Below are 23,837 nucleotides of genomic sequence, written 5' to 3'. Positions count from 1 at the left end.
GGTGTGAGTACTTTGAGGGTATGCCATAAGATACTCGCAGCCATCTGGTTAACTATTAGTACTCTTCCTCTAAGTGAAGACATGGAACGAACGCTGTTCCATTTACCTAGCACCTGTTTAAAACGATTGTGCAGCTGTGTCCAGTTCAGTGTGTTATATATTTTGGTGTTGCCAAGGTGTACACCTAAGTATCTTTGTCCTTCGCTTGACTAGGTACATTCGATCGGAGAGTCATTTCTAGACTTCCATCTGCCTGACCACAAGCCCGTGGTTTTGGCAGAATTTAATTTGACTCCTGAGGCTTGTGCATACAGTCTGTGTGCTTCTTCGGTTACTGTAATTTCCTCTTCATTTCTTACTATTACAGTGACGTCATCGGCATATGCTGATAAGGTAATTTTTTGATGTGGCTCTATTATTCTGGTTAGTTTGGATATGATGGTGTCGTGTACTCTTTTTAAGAAGGGTTCTATGGCCAGTGTGTATAATTGACCGGAGAGGGGACATCCTTGCTTGATCCCTCGAGAGTATGATAAAGTGCGAGTGAGCCTGTTGTTGATTTTTAAGCAGAAGTGTGCATCTCTGTAAAGCAATTGCACTGTTTCAATGATGAAAGGACCATACCCAAATGCCTTTAGAACTTCATAAAGGTACTCGTGCTCTACCCTGTCGAAAGCCTTCTCCTGATCAAGGCTGACGAGAGCTAGGTCTTCATGTTGGCTTTTTGCGATGTGGATGAGATCCCTTATTAAATGGAGGTTATCATGTATTGATCTTCCTGGGACAGAGTACGTTTGATGTTGACCAATAACTTCAGGCAGTGTTGGCTTTATTCGGTTTGCTATAACTTTGGAAATGATTTTGCAATCGGTATTAATTAGGGAGATTGGACGCCAGTTCCGGATATCCGTGTGGTCTCCCTTCTTTGGTATCAATCGTGCTACTGAGGTCGTGACAGATTGTGGGAGGCCATTGATGTAGGCTTCTTGTAGTGTTTTGAGGAGAAGTGGTCCGAGTTGATTCCAGAAGACTCGGAAAAACTCTGACGTGAGACCATCAAGGCCAGGAGATTTGTTCTTAGGCAAAGATGTGCATGTGGTTTTCAGTTCATCTAGCGTGATTTTCTTTTCTAAGTGGTTCCGATCTGTTGCAGAGATTTTTTTTGTTTCTTTCAGTATTTCGTGAATGGCATGATGGGATGTTCCTGCAGTGCTGTATGCATTTTTGTAGTATTGTAGGATTTCAGAGGTGATTTTTCTTGGATCTTCTGTGATGCTTTCATCTTGAAGTCTGATAGCAGAGATGGAATTTACTGCCTGGCATTTTTTTCCAAAGAGAAAAAATATTTTGTGGGGGCGTCTGAAAGATTTATTTGTGTATGCCGCGATCTAAGTAGGGCACCTTTTGCCGATAATTCTGCCTGTCTTTGCATGGCTTGGAAGGCAGAATGATGTTCAGGGCTTTCTTCTGGGAGATACTTGAGCTGTTCTTCAAGTTGTCGGATTCTAATGTTCCTCTGTTGATTTTTCTGATGACTGTAGATCTGCGTAAAGGATTTTATTCGTGATTTTAAGTGGAGCCACCATGTTTTCATTGGTGCTGTATCCACTTTCGAGTGAGTGAGGTTGGTTATTAAAGCCTGAGTGTTTGTTATATAAGCTGGATCTTTCAGGAGAGTATTGTTGAAGATCCAATAGGCACTTCCTGATTTGGATGCTTCCCAAGATAATGAAAGTTGCAGCTTGACGAAGCAATGATCTGAAATGTAGGAAGGGATGTGTGAGATGTTTCTAACTAGAGGCAAGGTGTGTTTGGAAATGTAGTATCTGTCCAGTCGTGCTTGGTAGAGTGGCCTATTTGTCGCTGTGATTGCTGACCTCCATGTGTAGGATTTCTTATCAGGATGTTGATGCCGAAAGACGTCGATGAGTTCATTATCGCTTACCAGTGTTTGAAGTTTGTTTATTAATTGGCTACGATGTTCACCACACTGAAGTCTGTCTTTTTCTTGGTCAAGAGTGCAATTAAAGTCTCCAGCTATTATGATATGTTCTTGGTCTATACTAGAAAGGTGGTTTTGAATGAAATCCAGGATTTGTAATGCCAGAGCATCCTGTTGTGGTACATAGATGTTGAACACATGCAGGGTATTATGGTTGGGTGCTATTATGTGAGCATACAAGGCATATCCTGGTATCTCAGCAATCACTTTTAGTTTGTAGGGAGATCCATGATGTACACCTAAGCTAACTCCTGCTCCATGATGTTGTTGGGTTGCAGAGTGCTGTAAGTCATTAGGCCACTCTGCCCATCTTCTGGATACATTGGTTGAGGAGTTGATGTTTGTTTCTTGCAGAAGTATTAGGTCTATATGATATTTTTGTACCTGGTCAAGGACTATTCTGTTGCGTAGAGCAGAGGCACATCCTCTTGCATTGAGAGAGAAAAGGCTTATAGACATTATGATTTATGAAAGTTTGATTGTAAGTTTAATCTAATATTGATCCTGGTACTGTGTTTGTAGCCCGTTAATTAGGTAGTAGATTCGCTTACTCCTGTTGACCTCTGCTCTGCTCTTTTTACATTTCAGTTTCGAGTGTAGGTCCTGCAGTTGAGATATTAGTTCCGGGATTCTTGTGGTGTATTTAAGGGCTATAGTTAGTTTGTGAGGAGAGCCTCGCACTTTCTGTATGAAGGATGACAGCTGCTTCATGGTTAGGGGACCCTCAGTGTGGGGAAGTTCGCCCTCAGCTTCCTCTTCTTCTAGGTTGTCATGTGGAAATACAGTTTCCTCATTGTCTGGGAGCTCTGTTCCTCCTTGGCTGGCTGCAGGTGATGAAAGGCCATTTTGAGTAGTTTCTTCTATACGGTGAAGTTTTGAATTTATGGGAGGCTGGGTTGGTGATTCTGATTGCTGGGCCTGGGGATTGCTTTTAATTTGTTCATCCTTGTCATCTCTGTTGGGAGGATCGGTGTTTTCGTGCTCTGAGACTTCGTTATCAGAGCCTTGGATCTCAATACTTGGCTGATGTTCAATAGCGACATGAGCGCTGTCTTTTCCGTTCGGGATTTTCTTTCCTCCGAAGTTCGTGATGTGGAGAGAATTTTTGGTTTACTTTTTCCTATGCTTTGAGTTTCTTCATGTACGTTGTTATTCTGTTCAACTGGTTTGCTATTTTGGGCTGGGATGTTTGTTGATGAACTGTTGGTAATATAGGGACAATGTTTCCTAATGTGACCATCTTCATGACAGAAGAAGCACTGTGATGAGGAGGATAAGTAGAAAGTGTAGGTTATTCCATTTATGTTCGTGTTGATTAATTTTGTGAGGTCGTGTAGTGCGTCGTTGTTTGGAAAGTGCATTAATGCCTGTCTCCGAAAGCTTTTGACATGGAAAAATTCGGGCTTCTTCGTGGCTGCTGACAATGTGCGTATTTTTCCTGTGACAGAACCGTATCTTGATAACATGGATCTGATGAGTTGATGAGGAATTTCAGGGGGAACATTTGATACTGTTACTTTTGTTGGGGCCAGTGCTATTGGGGCTGCTTCGAAGTGATAATCGCCAATATCGACGCCTTTTTGCAGTACCGTTTGTGCCCATGAGATATGGCTAAAATATACCTGCACAGTTCCAGCTACGCGGGAAGCGTCAGTAATATTTTTTGCGGGTACAATTTTGGCGATCGCCGTCAGATAATCTTCTAATGGGATGTTTTCTTTGGTGGCGAAAATAACAATCCCATTTTCTCTGGAAATGACGTTCGTAATAGTGGTAGTTATTTTTGCGTTGATCGGTTTACTGCTGGCTGATGTGGCTTTCGTGTGAGATCAGTGTTTTGTGAGACAATGGGATATTTCCATTAGATACAACATTAGCGTAAGATTTTGAATTGACTGACCTGTTGTCCATGTGAACTTAGCTCTTCCTTCCGGGTTCGAAGTCGTAGGGGGTCTTTGAATTGCTAAATCCTTGGTAGTGCATGAATGTGCCGTTGCCATGGCGGTTAATCCTTCTCTGGCTATAGCCTCAGGTGAGGGGTGCAGGTGTCGGAGAAGGAATTATGGCGTCGAAATTGAAGATATATACGAACTCGTACACCAGGAGAAGAAAACTGTCATAAATCACTTATCACTACACTTACGCGTACACGGCTAGTATGAGTAGATAGCTCTCAGCTTGGAGATTTTACCGATATAAAAAATTAAGTCCTTCCTTTCGGATAAACGTATAAAAGGTGGGGGAAGGCAGGAGCGGTATGAACGCACGTGCAACACCTTGGCCACCTAGCGATGATGATGATGAGAAGTAGAAGAGCTTATACATCAGTGCTGTGTATATAGCAGTCTGGATCATCTTTCTTCAGATTAGAAAATATAGTTCTAATATATGAGAAATTGATTCAAATTGATATGAGAAGCTGCTATGAAGTTGAAGTTTGCAGAACATGTTGCAAAAGTTGGCATAACAATAGTACTGGATTTTGCAAAGGCATCTGAAAGGATACCACATGGAACTCTGTTAGGCAAACTGCAACAAATAGGGATGGATATGGAGAAGCCAGATGACTAGTGGTATGCCACAGGGCTCCATGCTTGTGCTGCTGCTTTTAAATTTGTACATAAATGATATAGGAAATAATGTGAAAGAATATATATTTCAGGGATATTTGCTGACGATGCAAAGTTAGGTAAGGTAATAGTTAATTGAGATGATGTAGAGAGCTTGCAGGATGATTTAAATAGGCTGACAGTATGGATAAAACATAATGGATGTCATGTTAATGTAGAAAAGTGATGCATTTTGAGATACAAAGATTACAAGCTGTGTAATTTGATTACAGTTCCCAAATTAAGGGAACTATACTTACTCCAGGAAACAGATGAAGCCAGGGATTTGGAGGAAGTAGTAGTAGTAGATAGAGAGTTGAAGTTTGGAGAGCATATTACTAAAGTAGCCAGGGTAGCTTCTCACAGGTAGCTCAGATTCTCTTTATAAGCCTTGATATGACCACATCTGGATTACTATGCTCAGATCTGGCCACCTAGGTTTCTTGGGTATGAGTAGTGGAGAGGATCCAGAAGCAAGTGACTAAAATGGTGAATGATGTGTGGAATGCTCCCTATGAGGATAGATTAAGAGTTTTGGGTTGCAAAAGTGGGTTGCAAATGGGGGGGGATATGATAGGAACATTCAAGTTACTTAAAGGGTTTTATAGGACTGATGCAGGGGAAAATGTTTCCGCACTTGGCTTAGAGGTACAGAACAAGAAGTCATCCCTGAAAGTTGGGTATGAGTATTGTTAGCAAGGGCATGAGGACTTTTAGCTTGGAGAGTGATGAATGAATGGAATGGGTTGCCTGAGTCAGTTGTGAATACTTTGTCTGTTAATGGTTTCAAGAAGAGGTACAATAAATATTGTGTTGATAGTTTGGTTCTCCTATGATCTATGATGGTTGATAGTTTAGTTCTCCTATATATTAGGACTCCATGGAGGTGCCTGTTAAATAATAATAGCCCATAGGATCTCCTGGATGCTGAACACACACTGACAAGTAAAGATAGAGAAGTTATTATACTTCTTTATAAGAATATGATTCAGTACATCTTGACTGCTTTGAACACCTGCACACCTTCACAGATTTGGTCACATCACATGTGTTTCTTGAGGATCATGAGATGGTGAAGAGTTCCACAAACAAGTGACCAAGCTGGTGACAGGTTTGTGGAATGCTGCTTATGACAAAATCTCTTTAACAAGCTTAACAGCCTCTCTGCTAAGCTTGATACAATCATATAGAGAGACTTGTTGGAATATTGGCTCATATCGTAAAGGAAAATATGCAAAGGAATTAACAATGCCCCTAACCTGTGTATGAGCGGATGGACCTGAATTCAGAGAATGGTAGATAGAACTTTGATCTGCACTGGTTTAACAAAAGTGGATCTTATTTAGTAATTTTAATTTTATAATTTAGTAATTTTCACATTTTACAATAGAGTGATAGCAGTGTTGGAGAAAGGGAAAGCATATATTATTATTATTATTATTAACATCTGACCTCCACGGAGTCAGAGGCTCATCGTGGGAGGTACACACTATCACCCACAATGCTCATACAACCGTGCCTGAAAATGATTCAATGTGTCTACATTCACAACAAATACACTCAGGCAATACATTCCACTCACCAACCACTCTCCGTGCAAAAAACTTGCTCCTCACTCCTCTGCACACATCCACCTCATACCATTTCCATGGGATGACTCTTGTTCTATACCCACCCCCCTCTCCCATTCTAATAAAAATCTCTTTCATGTTAACCTGATAACAACCCCTGACTAGCTTATTTGTCTCAATCATATCCCCTCCCCCTCTCCTCCTATTCAAGAGGCTTTGCAATTTACATTCTCTCAATCTGTCTTCATATTCCACATTCCAGAGACCACCGACCAACTTAGTGAATCTTCTCTGGTTCCTTTCTAACATATCTTCATCACCATCAAACCCAGTGACAAATCTGTGCACAATAATCCATGTGAGGCCTGATCAAGGCCTCACATCGATTATTGGCAGCATAACCTCCTTATTTCGTGAAATGTGGCCCCTGAATTCAGGTCATTTTCCTCCACCACCACTCCCAGATCTCTCATCTCTTCACCTCCCTTAAAGGTTCCCAAAATGTATACTTTGCATCCCATCATTGCTTACCAAATTTCAAAACTTTACACTGCAACAGTGAATTGGCAGTTCCACTTACCTGCCCACTCTTGCAATCTATTAAAGTCCCCCTGTAAGGCCATGCATTGCTCCTCCCAATTTTGCATCATCTGTAAACAGCTGCATATCATCAGTTAAACCCATCCCAATATCATTAATATACAAATTGAACAATAATGGCCTCAATACAAATCCTCACTGCACTCTACTAATGACTCTCCTACAATGAACCCCAATATACAATATTTTTCTTTCTGATACCTATCTAATAGCCAGCCAACTTACTAGTCTGCTATCCAATCCCATTTCTTTCAGTTTATTTAACAATTTATAATGTGGCAGTTCACTTATGGGCGGATCAGGAGAAGGAAGACCTGCAGGCTGTCGGGCTGGAAGCCAGAACGTGGCGGACAGTCGCAGAGGACCGTGCCCAGTGGCGATGTGTGGTGCTTGAGGCCAAAAGTCCCCCCGTGGCAGTCTATCAAAAGCTTTTGGAAAATTTAAGTATAACACTGTATATGCATCTCCCCTGTCCAAGATATTTGTCACTTTATTATAGTACATAAGTAAGTTATTAAAACATGATCTCCCTTTAACAAATCTATGCTAATAACCACAGAAAATACTGCTATTATCAACCCATTTCTGTATCCTACTTCTCAACAATCTCTCTCTAGTACCTTCACCACAACTCCAGATATAGAGATTGACCTATAATTTTAAGCCACAGCCTTATCACCAACTTCATGCAGTGAAACATTTTTGCCTTCTTTCCACTCCCTTGGAACCTGTGCTGTTGTAAGACTGTTATCAAACTGGCATGCCAATGCTACTACGAATTCCCTGGAACATTCCCTTAAGACACATGCAATATGACATCAAATCTTATCATCTTATTGACATTAAGGATATTTAATTCCTCAAATGCCTCCTGCTCACTCACAATTAAGCCATCCTCTCCTATGTCCTCTACACTTAATTTCCTCATGATTCCACCTTGATGAGGATGAAACTGATCACTGAATACTTCAACAATGTCTTCTGCAGCAGTTACCATTTTATTATCATCATCTATTAAACTTCCTTCTACTTGCCATACATCTAAAAAACTCTGTAGGGTTTTTCTTCATCTGATTTACCAATTTCTGCTCATACTGCACCTTTGTTTTCCTTACTAACTGAGTCACTCTCCTGGTTTGATCTTTATACTTTTCATGTATTTGATTATTACCATTATTCGTCTTGTACTGCCTCCAAAGCGCCTTCTTTCTCCAGATTTCATGTTTAAGCCCTTCATTCATCCATTTTTCACCTATCTTATTCAGCCTTTCGATCTTCAGAATACATTCACACATTGATGCTGTTATGTATTTCTTTGTCAGTTTATAAGCAGCATCTATTTCCTTACTACACAACTCCTCATTCCATGCTATATCTCCAAGCTGACTCCTAAGCTTGTCATAATCACCACCCTTATACTTCCACATATATCCTTTCCTCACAGGGCTGCATATGGCTATCAACAACCCAGGTGATCACTCTTGCCAAATGGAGGAAAGTGCGAAACCCAACTCACAATTACATCCTTTGATGAAATGATCAGATCAAAAAAAGAGAGAAGCTATTGAATACGCTACAGTTATATGGTGTGTCGATGGGGCATTATATCAAGCAATACTTAGTCTTTATTTGAGTTGTAAGTCAGCAGTTAGAATTGAAGGAAGTACAGGAAGATGGTTTAATGTCAAATGTGGTGTGACACAAGGATGTACATTATCCCCTCTGTTATTCATTATCTATATGGATCACATTATGAAGGAAAGTGGTATTAAACATGATATCAGAATTGGAGATGTTAATGTGAGCTTTTTGCTTTATGTGGACGATGTTATACTTCTAAATAAATCCGCTACAAGTCGGAAAGATTCTCTGACTAAATTGAATAACAGTTGTAATAGATATGGTATGAAATTCAGCAATAAAAAAACAAACACAATGAAAATAGGCAGAATCATTGAAAATGTCAACTGTGTTGTGAATGGAGAACCTGTGGAACAAGTAAAACATTTCGGCTACTTAGGCATGAATTTTAGTGAAGATGGTAAATTAAATATGGAAATAGACAAGAGAATCAATAAAATTGGTATGGTAGGAAGTCAATTGAATAAATTCATATGGAATATGAGAGAAATTAGTCGGAACACTAAATTAGCTGTATACAAGACAGTGTTCAAACCAGTTTTAACATATGGACCTGATAGCTGGGTCAGAAGTAAAACGCTTGACCAAAGACTAGAGACCGCAGATATGAGAGTCCTGAGAAAGATTAGAGGCGTGAACAGATGGCATCAATGGCAATATCATATTAAAAACGAGAATATTAGGAAAGAACTTGACATTGTCAGCATCCAGGAATGCTTTAGCAGAGCTAATCTCAGGTGGTATGGTCACTTAAACAGAATGGGTGAGGAGAGATTAGCAAAACAATTGTTCTGATGGTACAACATGACAAAATTTCATGCCGGCTGAAATTTTGTTAAACAAGAAAGAAAGTTAAACAAGGCCCCGTTGTTTTCGCCAGGGAACCAGGGCGAACAGCAAAAAATCAGCTACTGGAACAAATCTGAAAACAAACCCCAACTCAACATCACCAGAGTTAAAGATCGGTACTATCAACGTAAGAAGCCTGAATGGCAAAGAAATGGAGCTAGCTGAGGAATTAGATAAGTACCAGATCGACATAATAGGAGTGACTGAAACAAATCTGAGCAATAAATACAAAATGTTATATTCAGGCAATGACAATCAAGGAAAAGAAGGAGTAGCATTGTATTCAACACAAAATACGAGGCTAATCTTCTTGAATGGCAGTCAGTCTCAAGTAGAGTAATGTGGGCAAATATCAGAATGGGGAATTGGACAATGAGACTTATTTGTGCCTATGGTTCCACAGAAGGTTCTACTAAGGTAGAAGTGGAGGAATTTTTTGAGGCTTTAGAAAAAGCAACTGCCACAATGAAAAACGAAAAGTTGGTCCTTGTTGGGGATCTAAAGAGCAGAGTAGGAAATGATTGTGAGACATACAAAAATATTTTGGGAAAATTTGGAGAAAAGAGCAAAGCTAATAATAATGGCAAATATCTGTTGGATTTCTGCTCAGGACATGGACTGGTTATTACTAACACCATGTTCCAACATAAAAATGTGCACAAATTCACATGGAGAGAAGAGGCTAGAATTAAGAAAAGTCTCATTGACTATGTTATTGTTGATAGTGATGCTTTCTCCTTGGTGCAGGACACCAGAGTGTACAGAGGATTTGAAATTGGAAGTGATCACTATTTAGTCTTGAGCAGGATAAAATTGAATTTCATATTGAAAAGAATAACATGTAAGAAAGTTTTAAAGCGAATAAAAGTTGAGCAGCTCTCAGATGTGAACTGTATACACAAAGATTATTGAAAAAAAAATGAAAGAGTTTGAGAACAGGAATCAAACCTTGAAGATTCAGTGGCAAACTTTGAAGAAAACATTGATTGATTCTGCCAGAGAGGCACGTGGTGAGGTTGTCTGCAAGGATAAAAAAACAGAACTCCCTGGTGGACACAGAAGTTAAAGAGGCAGTGAAGGAAAAGAAGAAAACATATCAAAAGTTCCTGTCAAATAAGTCAGCTTGTTCTCTTAGAGAATACAGAGACAAATGCAAAAATTCTAAACACTGTGTAAAACTAGCTAAACAAAAGTCATGGGAGGACTTTGGCAAGAATATAGAAAATAAATATCAAGAAGGTTGCAAAATATTCTGGAGGTTATTGAAGAAGCTTAGGAATGGAGGAAAGAGTGCTGTAAAAGGAGTTAGAGATGATAAAGGTGACATGAAAACGGGAGAAAAAGATATCCTTGAGGTATGGAGTAATTACTTTGAAAAACTGTTAAATGAAACAAGCAGTGATGACAGCACAGTGGTAAAAAGCACTGACCAGGCATGCAGTCAGGAATACATATCCATACTTGATATAGAAAAAGCCATCAAAGGCTTGAAACGTGGAAAGGCAGCAGGAGTAGATGATATTCGACCAGAAATGCTGAAGTATGGTGGTATAAAAGTCTTACAGTGGCTGCACTGCATAGTTCAGAAAGCCTGCACAGAGGGACGAATTCCCGATGACTGGAGTAGAGCTCTCATAGTACCCATATATAAAAAGGGAAATAAAACTGAATGTGAGAATTATAGAGGTATTTCCCAACTGAGTGTTCCTGGCAAGATCTATGCAAGTATACTTGAGAAACGGTTGAGAAGAATTGTGGAAGAAAAGCTTGGTGAAGAACAAGCTGGATTCAGGCCAAATAGAGGCTGTCAGGATCAGATCTTCACTTTGCGACAAATAGTCAAGAAAGCATGGGAATATAACAAAGATCTATATTTAAGTTTTGTCGATTTGGAAAAGGCATATGACAAGGTGCCAAGAGAGAAGCTATTCAATACGCTGCAGTTATATGGTGTCAATGGGGCATTATATCAAGCAATACTTAGTCTTTATTTGAGTTGTAAGTCAGCAGTTAGAATTGAAGGAAGTACAGGAAGATGGTTTAATGTTAAATCTGGTGTGAGACAAGGATGTACATTATCCCCTCTGTTATTCATTATCTATATGGATCACATTATGAAGGAATGTGGTATTAAACATGATATCAAAATTGGAAATATTAATGTCAGCTCTTTGCTTTATGCAGATGATGTTATACTTCTAAATAAATCCGCTACAAGTCTGCAAGATTCTCTGACTAAATTGAATAGCTGTTGTAATAGATATGGTATGAAGGTCAGCAATAAAAAGACAAAGACAATGAAAATAGGCAAAATCATTGAAAATGTCAACTGTGTTGTGAATGGAGAACCTGTGAAACAAGCAAAGCATTTCAGCTACTTAGGCACAATTTTTAGTGAAGATGGTAAATTAAATATGGACATAGACAACAGAATCAGCAAAGATGGTATGGTGGGAAGTCAATTGAATAAATTCATATGGAATAAGAGAGAAATTAGTCGGAACACTAAATTAGCTGTATACAAGACAGTGTTCAAACCAGTTTTAACTTATGGATCTGAGAGCTGGGTCAGAAGTAAAACACTTGACCAAAGACTAGAGACCACAGATATGAGAGTCCTGAGAAAGATTAGAGGCATGAACAGATGGCATCAATGGCAATATCATATTAAAAATGAGGATATTAGGAAAGAACTTGACATTGTCAGCATCCATGAATGTGTTAGCAGAGCTAATCTCAGGTGGTATGGTCACTTAAATAGAATGGGAGAGAAAAGATTAGCAAAACAAGTGTTCTCTGCCAGGTTGGCAGGATAATGACCCAGAGGAAGACCAAGATATAGTTGGATTGATACGGTACAAAGTGCCTTAGACGATAGAAATATAAGATCTGATAATGTTGGAGTCTTGACAAGTAACAGACTGATTTGGAGGAAAATTGTAGATAAGAAGTTAGTAATGATATAATTTTTTCATGTAGTACTATCATATCCTGTACACCCCTTGAGGGTACATGGCAGGAATTTGATGATAATGATGATGATGTGTTCTCTGCCAAGTTGGCAGGAAAACGACCCAGAGGAAGACCAAGATATAGGTGGTTTGATTGGGTACAAAGTGCCTTAGACGACAGAAATATAAGATCTGATAATATTGGAGTCTTGACAAGTAACAGACTGATCTGGAGGAAAATTGTAGATAGGAAGTTAGTAATGATGTAAATTTTTCATGTAGTACTGTCATATCCCCTTGAGGGTACATGGCAGGAATTTGATGATGATATATCATGATACTACTGGACTTTGCCACCTGACAAGATTATTTTTTTTTTGTTACTGTTGAAAGTTTTTCCACCTGGTTATACTATACATTAAAGATGCCAAGAAATTATATTCCTGGTTTAATTCTTTATTGAAGGCAAGTGATGTTAAGTCATTAGCCTATATACAATTGAGTTACTTCATGTGCAAACTTTGTTTGCTTACACTTAGATATAGGATTTAATCTGGAATATAATCTCTTGGCATCTTTAATTCGTGACATGATTCTGCATGGAAGGTGTGTATAAACTCAAGAGATAAATGTGCAAATAGACTTGTGACATGGCTATCAATGAAAGTGGCAGAATCCAAACTGAATAATAATAATAATAATAATAATAATTATTATTATTATTATTATTGCACCCTCCATGTAGTCGGCAGACTCATCATAGGAGGCTCATTCAACTGACAACATATTTATCGTACCAAATCTTAAAATCCTTAACACTCCTTGCATTAACAACACATTCTGGTAATGTGTTCCATTCACTGACAATTCTTCATGTAAAAAATCTACTCCTCACATCCCTCACTCTTACATCACTTCCAGGGATGACCTCCTCTAGTTTTTTCCCTTTCACCTTCTACTCTTTTTATAATCTCATCTGGATTAATCCAATAAAATACTCTCACTAACTTAAATGTTTCTATCATATCACCTCTTTTCCTCCTATCCACCAAACTGTGCAATCCACATTTTTTCAACTTCTCTCCATAGCCAGCAGTCCAAAGTCCTGATATTGTCTTAATCATTAGCCTCCAGACCCTCTCCAATGTCTCCTCATCACACTGAAAACCAGGTGACCAGATTTATGTATAAACATGCTGACTCCAATAAAAAGTGTCATCTATGTGGTAACATTGGTGCTATGCTTGGACCACTGCTGTTTAACTTATATGTTAATAACATAGGGAATGGTGTGGAGGATCATTTCCAATTATATTCTAATGATGTGAAGTTGGATTGAGCAAAAAAGGACACAGACACGCATGATATAGAATCCTTTCAGCTGACCTTGAAAAGACTGATTATGCAATTCTTACCAGACATCAATGTAATTTTATTACTAAGTGCGAAGTTATGTATTTTGCAGGATGAGCATGATATTAAAAGAATTTGCTGCAAGTGGTTAATGAAACTAGAAACCTAGAGGTGATAGCAGTTAGCAAGTTAAAATTTGGAGATTACTGCTAAGGTGGTTAAGTAATCACATTGGATGACTGTGATTTTGAATATAATACTAGTCTGTAGGAATAAAGAAATTATTCTCCCACTTTACAAGTTTTAATAAGAACATAAGTGGACTGCTGTGCTCAGATAGCGTAACCTAGGTTCAATGGAGTATAAAACAATGAAATGGTCATCATTTACATAGTGACGATGCTATCTGGCCCATGGAGTTTAATATATGAAGACAAGGAAGGAATGCAGTCTGCAGAGATTGAGAAATAGAAGACTTATTGAAAGCATGACAGAAATATTCAAGTTGATAGTAAAAATCTTTACATTATAGGTACAAGAGAAACTATACAACTCACGGCAGGTGGAAAGAGCAAGAGAGAGAGAATTTGGGGTCATTCTTGGAAGCTGAGTAAGGTTGTGGTCAGGAAGCATGTGTAGTTTTCTTATGGCATGTGATGAGTGAATAGAATCAGTGCATTTTCAGCAAATGTTTTCAAGAAAGATACAAGTATTTAGGCATTGTACAGGACACCACATGACTTGCAGTGGGTCCTCCTTTGATGAGTACTCCTGGAAGTGCTTAGATATAATAATAATTATTATTATTTAATATATTTTCCAGAAGTCATTTTATGTGTTAAATAGATACAAAGTCCCAAATGTAGTTTTTCAAAAAACATATTAACATGCTGCAGAAGTGGCATTGTATGCCTGCTAAACTCAACTGGATAAAATTCTCTAATTTAATTACTTCAATGGTCCGTGAGACAGAATGCAGATTCTAGGTCTAGTGTACTGGCAGGACTCACATGTGCTGTGAGGTTTGATCAAGTATTGCATTATTGCTGAAGTTACTCTTCTTCCTTCTCACAGAAATATGAAATCCTGTTCATAAGCAGCCTGAGTGATAGACTATATTCTGTAATCACAGAAACAGTTTCTTTTCTGATTAAACACTCTTCTAGAAGATGCAAATCCTTGAAGTGCTAATTAAAGACATTTGATGCTATTACTTCAGTGTTCATTGCCAAAATTTCTGTTACATCTTTATTAATTTCAGTATCATCAACATCATTCCAAGGTTAAGATCAGTAACTATTCTACAAGGGTTGTTTGAAAAGTTTGGTAAAAAAAGTTAAACACATTTTTTTGGAAAAAATCATCTTTATTTTTCAACATAGTTTCCATCAAGGTCTACACATTTGGTCCAGCGAGTTTCCAATTTTTTCATCCCATCTAAAAAGTAGGATTTGTCAAATTGTGCAAAATAGTCATATTATTATTATTATTTTATAGCTCTAGGGAGTCCAAAGACTCATCGAAGGAGAGTGTGCCAACAGCATCGAACCATTGATCCCTTCCAACTACTAACCATGCTCAAACTTGCTTAACTTTTTGCGTGAGCCATTAGTAGCAGAGGCTCTACCAATCGACCAACCTTTGCTATCATTGACGTCCTTGATGACATCCTCGTTCGAAGAAAATTTTTTCCCCACCGAGCCAAATTTTTAAGTTTGGGAACAAGAAGAAGTCACATGCCAAGTCCAAAGAATACGGTGGAGGTGGAACCAACTTGTGCAATTTTGCCATTGCAACGGCCGATATGTGGGACAATGCATTGTCTTGATGAAAGAGTTTTGTGCACCAATTTCTTCAGTTCTTCTTTTAAACAATCCAAGAATGACGCATGATAGATTCCAGTTAATAGACTGGATAACAGACTCCAAATAATCTGTCATGAAAATTCCTTGGGAATTCCAAAAAACAGTGGCCATCACCTTCCCAACTGACAGTCTTTGCTTTTTGCAGTGCTCTTTCACAGGGCATTGTCCACTGTTATGACTGCTGCTTGGACTCAGGTGTGTAGTGGTGGATCCAAGTTTCATCCACAATCATGAATCAAGGCAAAAAATCCTGCTAATTGGGATTAAACATAGCCAAACACTGTGCTGAAATGTCTTTTCACATGCATTTTTGACTGACAGTCAACAATTGCGGCATCTATATCTCACACACACACACACACACACACACACACACACACACACACACACACACACACACACACACACACACACAGCCTTTTTCGTATGCAATTTTTCATGCAGGATATTATACACCCGCCATTCAGCTGAGATACCTAAAATCTCGGCAATCTCACGCACTTTCACTCAGTGGTCTTCCATAATGATACGATGGATTTTGTCAATCATTTTCTTCATAGTGACCTCAGTCGGGTGTCTGGAGCACACTTCATCTTCAATGGACTTAAGACCACATTTAAACTCATTTATCCAAAAATAAATAGTCTTAAATGCTGATGCAGAGTCCCCATGAACTTCATCTACCTCGGCTTTGATCTGCGCAGCGGTCCACTTCTGGATCCTTTCTAACATATCCTCGTCACCATGAAAACTTGGTGACCAAATCTGTGCACAATAATCCATATGAGGCCTGATCAAGGCCTTGCATACAATGGCTGCAAGTCAGGATCTTCTGCAGTCATTGTCATTATCTGATGTGACATCTTCACAACTTGTGCAATGTGGTCCCTGAATTTCAGGTCATTGTCCACCATCACTCTTAGATCTCTCAGCTCCTCTACTTTAAAATTTCCTGACCAAGTGTATACTTTGCATCCCTTCATCGCTTACCAAATCTCAAAACCTTACACTTTGCAACACTGAATTGACGGTTCCGCTTATCAATTTATGCAAGTCCTCTTGTAAGGCCATAACATCTGCTTGACTCTGCATTGCTCTTCCCAGTTTTTTACCATCTGCAAACAGCTGAATATTACTAGTTAAACCCATCCCAATATCATTAATATATAAACTGAACAACAATGGTCCCAAACTGACCCTTGCAGTACATCACTAGTGACCTTCCCTTTTGGGATATGCATCCCCCCCCCCATACACAACTTTCTGATACCTATCTGATAGCTAATCACTGGTCCAACTCAGAAGTCTGTTATCCAATTCCATTTGTTTCAATTTATTTACCGGCTTGTCATGTGGTAGCCTATCAAAAGCTATCTCCCATGTCCAAGGTATCTGTCACCTTATTATAGTACATAAGTAAGTTACTGAAACATGATCTCCCATTAACAAACCCATGCTGAATAACCAAGAGAATATGGCTGTTATCAATCTATTTCTATATCCTACTTCTCAACAATTTCTCTCTCTCTAGTACCTTCACTATGACTCCAGATATACAGATTAGCCTAAAATTTGTAGCCACAGCCTTATCCCCCTTTATGTATAATAAATTTAGTTTAATCCTTTATCCAAGTGTGAGCAAACAAAGTTTGCGCCTGAAAGTATCTTCAGGACTGGGTTAAGGTGGTACACACCAGGGCAACTCGTTGCAAAGGTGGAGCAAGCTACCAACACTCCTATCCTAGTATCTCCTATAATGCAAAACACATCTCCTTGCGGATATGTCTATTGTTATGCATTAAGGGAAGGGCCACTACCCAGACCGGTTTCGACCTTTATTGAGGTCTCTTCAGTGGGAGCCAGGCCCAAGTCGAGATATCAGGCAGAAGCATTAGCAGGTCATCTCCACCTATAGGAATTGCCAATTGGTGTGCCACCCTTTTTTAATAAATTACTCTGGATTTAGAGAAAGATGTTGAAAGTTTATTTTCCACTTGGTTAGAGTATAATAAATTTAGTTTAATCCTTTATCCAAGTGTGAGCAAACAAAGTTTGCGCCTGAAAGTATCTTCAGGACTGGGTTAAGGTGGTACAACACCAGGCAACTCGGTGCAAAGGTGGAGCAATGGGTTATGTATATATATTGTCCCGTATGTGTCGGTTTTCGGTAAACAGTGAAGGAAAGATTGCCCGAGGGAAGACGTGTGACAAGTGTATCTAGAAACGGATGTGTGTTGTGTTTTTCAATTTCAGTTGTGAACTGTATGCGTTTGTGTTGTTTAACTTATAATTTTGTAAGTTATTTTGTAAGTAATAACTTACAAAAAAACGGATACAGCCAAAACACTATAAACAAAATTCTCTACAAAACCACAATAAAAAACAAAGACAAACCAGACTACAGTAAAACTATAACCATTCCCTACATTAAAGGAATATCAGACAAAATAAACAGAGTACTACAAAAGTACAACCTCAAAGCCACCTTTAAACCTCCTGCAAAATTAAAAAGCTTATCAAAATCAAAATCAAAATCAAAAAGCTTATCAAAATTAAAAAGCTCAACTCATCCGAAGACCCACTCCCTCCACTAGCTCACCCTGGAGTATACCGGATTTATTGTACTTGCAACATACCATATATAGGAGAAACAGGATGCACTATTCCTATTAGACAAAAAGAACATAAACGACACATTAAATATAATAATTATGGTGAAGCTGGTCTTTCTGATCATACCCTGAATACCTTACACAGAACTGACTGGAAAACCACCAGATGTCTACATCACACTAGAACATGGTATGAACGGAAATTCAAGGAAGCCTGTGAGATTATCAGCAACCACCCCAATCTGAACAACAATGATGGTTTAAAAATCCCAAACATATGGAAGATATATATTCGACCTTCCTCACCAAGAACAACTATAAACAGGACTGTAGAAAATCCAGTATTGTAAATCAAAAATAAGAATTGTAACACTAAAAATAGGACACCAATTGTTTCTGAAAGAAAACCATCTAAAAGAATATTTATTCCTGTCATTGTAAAACTAGAATTTAGCTTGATGTAAAAATTTATTTTTTATTTTATTTTTTATTTTTATTTTTGTATTTTTTTTTCCACCAGAGGTCACGCCAGTAGAATAACATGTGATCAAATCATTGTTTCTCTAGCTTACAGTTAATGATGTAACTCAGCTTGTCCTGTATATTTATGTACGCTCCAGATGATGATCTTGATGTGAAGATCGAAACGTCGGGATGATAAAAAAAGTTTTTTTAAAATGGTTGTAAATTCCATAAAATTTTTAAAATGAAATCAAATTACAGGCTTATCTGTGTGTGTCAGGTGTTGTGGTTAAGTTGTTGGAGAAGCTTGTGAGAACTAGGATCCAGAGTTGGGTTGACAACAATGATATTATCTTTGATGGATAGCATGAATTTGCTAAAAGGAGGTCATGTTTTAGTAATCTACTTACTTATTACAATAAAGTGACTGCTTCCTTGGACAGAGGAGAGGGATACACAGTGATATACTTAGATTTCGCAAAGGCTTTTGATAGAGTACCTCATGATAAATTGATAGTCAAACTGGAACAGATGGGGTTGGATATTAGATTAGTGCATTGGATTGGACTGGCTATCTGACAGGTATCAACAGGTTGTGTATGGGGGTGCAACATCCAGGAAAAGGAAAGTCACTAGTAGAGTGCCTCAGGGGTCTGTTTCAGGGTCATTACTGTTTAATTTGTATATTAATGATATAGGTGAAGATTTGGATGGAGATATTGAGTTGTTTGCAGATGATGCAAAGTTGGGACGAACCATAAAGTGTAGTTAAGATGTTGTGGCCTTGCAAGAAGACTTGAATAAATTGAGTGAATGGGCACGAAAATGGGGATGTGAGTTTAATGTTGCAAAACGTAAGGTTTTAAAATTTGGAAAACAAAGATGGGATGCAGAATTTATGCTTGGTGAGGATATATTGTTGGAGGTGGAAGAAATAAGAGATCTGGGGGTGATAGTGGATAAGGATCTGAAATTTAGGGGACACATAGCCAAAATTGTGAAGACAACACAAAGGCTTCTGGGAATGATGCAGAGGACACTGATGTGTAGAAGTAGGGAGATTCTTGTTCCGTTGTATAAGGCTTTGATTAGGCCACACATGGACTATTGTGCCCAGATTTGGTCACCGGGTTTTCAGAAGGATGAAGAGATGTTGGAAAGGGTCCAAAGGCGACTGACTAAGGTAGTTTCTGACCTGTGGAATGTTGAGTATGAGGAAAGATTAAGAAGATGCAATTTACAGAGTCTGGTAGACAGGAGGAAGAGGGGAGATATGATAGAGACCTACAAGTTGGTAAGGGGTCTTTTTATCACACACACAGCTCATCATACCCTTGAACACATTCAAACTCCTTGCAGACACTACACTCTCAGGATCAATGCTGGAGAAGTTCTGCAGAAAATAGTGGGAGATCTGGGGAGAACCAGAGGTCATCCCTGGAAACTGTATAAAGAAGGTGTGAGTAGGGGAGTGAGAGGCAGGTTTTTCTCGTGCAGAGTTGTAAATGATTGGAATGCCTTGCCTGAGAGTGTAGTGTCTGCAAGGAGTTTGAATGTGTTCAAGGGTATGATGAGCTGTGTGTGTGATAAAAAGACCTCCCAGATGAGTCTTTGACTCCATGAGGTCTTGGGGTAATAATAATAATAATAATAATAATAATAATAATAATAATATTGTTTGGTCAGTTTCTGTGCAGCATTTATCTCCTTACCACCATTAATACATCATTCCAATATAGCTCCAAGCTGTCTCCTAAGATTTTCATAATCATCAGAAACATTTAGAAGACTTTTTTTTATTTATTTTATGTTGCTCCCAGCCCTAAAAGGTTATTTCATGGGTGGGTTTTGTATTTGCTAACTGTATTTAATGACTTTGCCAGATGCTTCTTTTCTGGGTTTAATTACTGGAACAACTTTCAAGCATATTTTTATATTAAAGAAAAAGTATACTTTCACATTAAAAAAAAGATCAGTGTATTCATTGCAAGATAAATTGGTTTCACATCTAAAGTGCTAATAATTATACCTTTTAAAAAAATTATACTATAAGTCAATTTTGTAAAGATAATTGTTATAAATTAAATATATTGCACTGTCAAGAAATGGACTTACCAGAGATAAAAAAGCAAGATAAAGATTGAAAGTACGTGCATAGCGAAGTGTTTTTGGTGTCATCACTGGCATTTTTGAAGATTTACATCAAAAGAAACCTGCTATTTTGAAATAAGCAAATATTATATTGATTTATAATTCATTAACTATAAATTACTTTTACTAATTGACAGAAATAATTAAACAAATATAAACTTTATACAAAGAAGCTTTCTTCTTGTCTCAAACAATAAAACTTAAGTTTATTGCTTTATTTCTGGATGAAACTTGTTAAAATAACAATATCCCTTACAAGCATTACTTCATCCCAAATTTGAACAAGTCAATTATATTCAAGATGCTTACCCTTGATGTTCTCATGTAGCAGCTTTTGTATAATGCTTTCCAATAATTTCACTTCAGAAGATTAATTAACATCAGGTATCTATGAAGTTTTGATCTTGATCTTAAACTTAATCACCCTCCCTGTATCCCTTATATCTGGCAACCCCATACACCCAACACCCAAGCAAAAAATGTCTATGATTCATTCATTCCTTATATAACTACTTAGGATAGCCTCTTATTCCCCCCCCCAGCACACTCAGGTTGGTTGATTGCTTTGGATTTACAGCTACAGCAACTCAGGTTATGAAGCCAGTGTATTATGTCTGTTAATTGTCGTGGGTGGGTGTTGTAACAGCCTTTTGCAGATGTCTTCGCTAAATGTGAGCAAAAAGGAGGAAAAACTTCCACCTTCCATATGATACACTTGTGATCCTTTCCATCCTCTTACAAGGAATCTAGGCAAACTGGTTCTACATGCAGAAATCCAGATGTGGCTTCATCGAAGCTTATAAAGAAAGATGTGTAAAAATGCTTGGATTGGCAGTTCATCTTAAATTTTTTTAAAGTTTCATTCAAAATACAACACATAAAGAAAATATTATTTACATAGCTGCTCATATTATGCTGGTTTTATACCCTGCATATTCAGAGTACAAACAGTTTGCTACAGTACACAAAGAGCAACAATTAGTTAATACTGGGAATGGTTTAAAATTGTAATGAATGATATAAAGAACTAAAGTCCTAAATAGTGCCATTTATTGTTAGACAAAGAGAGGGTTAGATTTATTAATTTGATCTTAAAGTTACTGTCCTATTTTGATAAACTGATACAGCCATACTTCTTGAGGTTGAGGAATGCTTTATAGCTATTGTAGATTCCAAAAACAATCTCTCTGAGTTGTAATAACTTCTATGAAGCACTTAGTTGTTTTTTTTTTTTATCTAATCCTGTGTGAAGATGGTTTCCAAAGCATGCCATGACCAGTGGCACACCCAGGGAGGGAGCCAAGCCCCCCCCCCCAAAGAAAAAGGAAAAAACACTAGAAAATTTTCCAAAAATCTTTTCCTAATTACATTTTTTTTTTAAATTTACATTGTCATGTCTTCTATTTCTATACTACTTATGAATTAGCAGTCACATAAGGTGGGAATACCCTATAGCTCACGGGAATCACGGCCACCGTGTGCTACTTTGTTTGCACGAGCCGGGCCAAAGGATATCATGCATTGGCAATCACTGCAGATGCTCAGTCATAGGTCGTATGCAATGCGTAGTGTGTATTCTCAAATCGTATACTTAACTCAGCCTCCCCTCCCCAAGATTAAATCTTGAGTGCTCCCCCCCCCAAGATTAAATCCTGAGTGCGCCACTGATCCCGAAGATGCATAATAATACATATCCTGGTCAATGAATTAGAAACCTTTATGCAGATATACGTAAATGTCATGCACTGTATATGCAAATTCGTTTGCCCGAAGACATCATGAACTACACTCTGACCTAAATGCCATCTTATTAGTCAGAGAGCTCACCATTATAGCCAGGGATCTGAACTCCAAGCACCCTGAGTGGAATTGCACAACCACCAACAAGAATGGTTGCATTCTTTCCAATTACTTAGGATCAAGCAATGCTGTCGTGGCAGGCTACACCGAACCGACTCATCTCAATACGTTCGCACTGCTGACATCCTGGATATAGGATATCAAACTTCAATACAGCATCATATCTATGGATGAACTATCATCCGATCACAACCAAATTCTACTACAACTGGGAAAACAAGAATATCTGTCTCCTCCTTCTCACTCCTACATAGCATGGGAAAGACTGTCAACATATTGGACCTGTTCCTCACATATGCACAAAAGAAGAAGTAGAAACTGCAATTACAAATCTCACACAACAAATTAATTCTGCTATAACTGTAGCTACCTCCTACAAATCTGCCTGCAAGCCAGATCGTTTGCCCGAAGACATCATGAACTTGATCAGAGACAAAAACAGAGCTAGGAAAAGATTCCGTAACACGTGTGCACCACAAGATAAAACAGCTCTAAACAGGCTAAATGGGGCAGTAAGAGATGCACTCAAAGCTCACAGAGACCAAGTATGGGAAGAAAAGTTAGCCTCTATTTCACTTACTGTTCAGTAAGTGAAATAAAGGCTATATTTTTCAGTAGTCCCCAGATGGAGACTACTGAAAAATATGGGAAACAAAGACAGATCTTCCCTTCCCCCAATATTCTCTGACCAGGGCCTTGCTCACACAGATGTAGTCAAAGCAGAGTTATAGCAAACAATTTGGAGGAGCAATGCAGGCCTTTGTATGAAAACCTTGACTTTGATCACATATATAAGATTCACAGCAAGATCAGACACTCACTCAAACTTCCTGACACCAGCATGGACCATATTGCACCAACATCACCTGCTGAGATACATGACATTATTAAAAAATTAAAGAACAAAAAAGCTCCTGGGCCAGATGGCATTACTAATCGGGTGATCAAACTTCTGCCCCGAAAAGCAGTAGTGCACCTGACCATAATTATAAATGCAATCCTAGGTCTTCACTATTTTCCTTCCACCTGGAAACTGGCTGATGTAATTCCTATACATAAGCCATGAAAGGATCCTCACCTGCCTCAAAATTATCGTCCAATCAGTTTCATCTCCAACCTAGGCAAGAATGTGGAGAAGGTCATCCTCGCACATCTTCAAGTCTGAATAAATGAACTAGACATCCTTCGTAAAGAGCAGTTCGGTTTTCAGCAATACCATAGTACTACTCACCAAATCCACAGAATAGTGGAATACATTACTACCAGCTACAACTGGCGTCAATACACGGGAGCTGTTTTCCTTGACCTATC

At 38.4% G+C, this 23,837-nt stretch overlaps 1 protein-coding gene across 1 annotated transcript in view; it reads right to left on the bottom strand.

Moving 5' to 3' along the window:
* LOC150102373 (sodium-dependent glucose transporter 1A-like) overlaps positions 1–20,717 on the bottom strand; it is an 82,931-nt gene extending 62,214 nt beyond the window's left edge. Inside the window, exon 1 of the mRNA XM_090399179.1 lies at positions 20,631–20,717. Within this exon, the coding sequence (XP_090255305.1) occupies positions 20,631–20,702 (72 nt within the window). The 5' untranslated portion in view covers positions 20,703–20,717. The remainder of the gene's footprint in view (positions 1–20,630) is intronic.
* Positions 20,718–23,837: the final 3,120 nt, after the last annotated feature.

This window comes from Typopeltis vanoorti, chromosome 10 (genome assembly GCF_054136105.1).
Source record: "Typopeltis vanoorti isolate ZY-2024b chromosome 10, IOZ_Tvanoo_1.0, whole genome shotgun sequence".
Taxonomy (NCBI): Eukaryota; Metazoa; Arthropoda; class Arachnida; order Uropygi; family Thelyphonidae; genus Typopeltis; species Typopeltis vanoorti.
The sequence above is the reverse complement of the archived record's forward strand: the minus strand, read 5'-3'. Positions and strand labels throughout refer to the sequence as shown.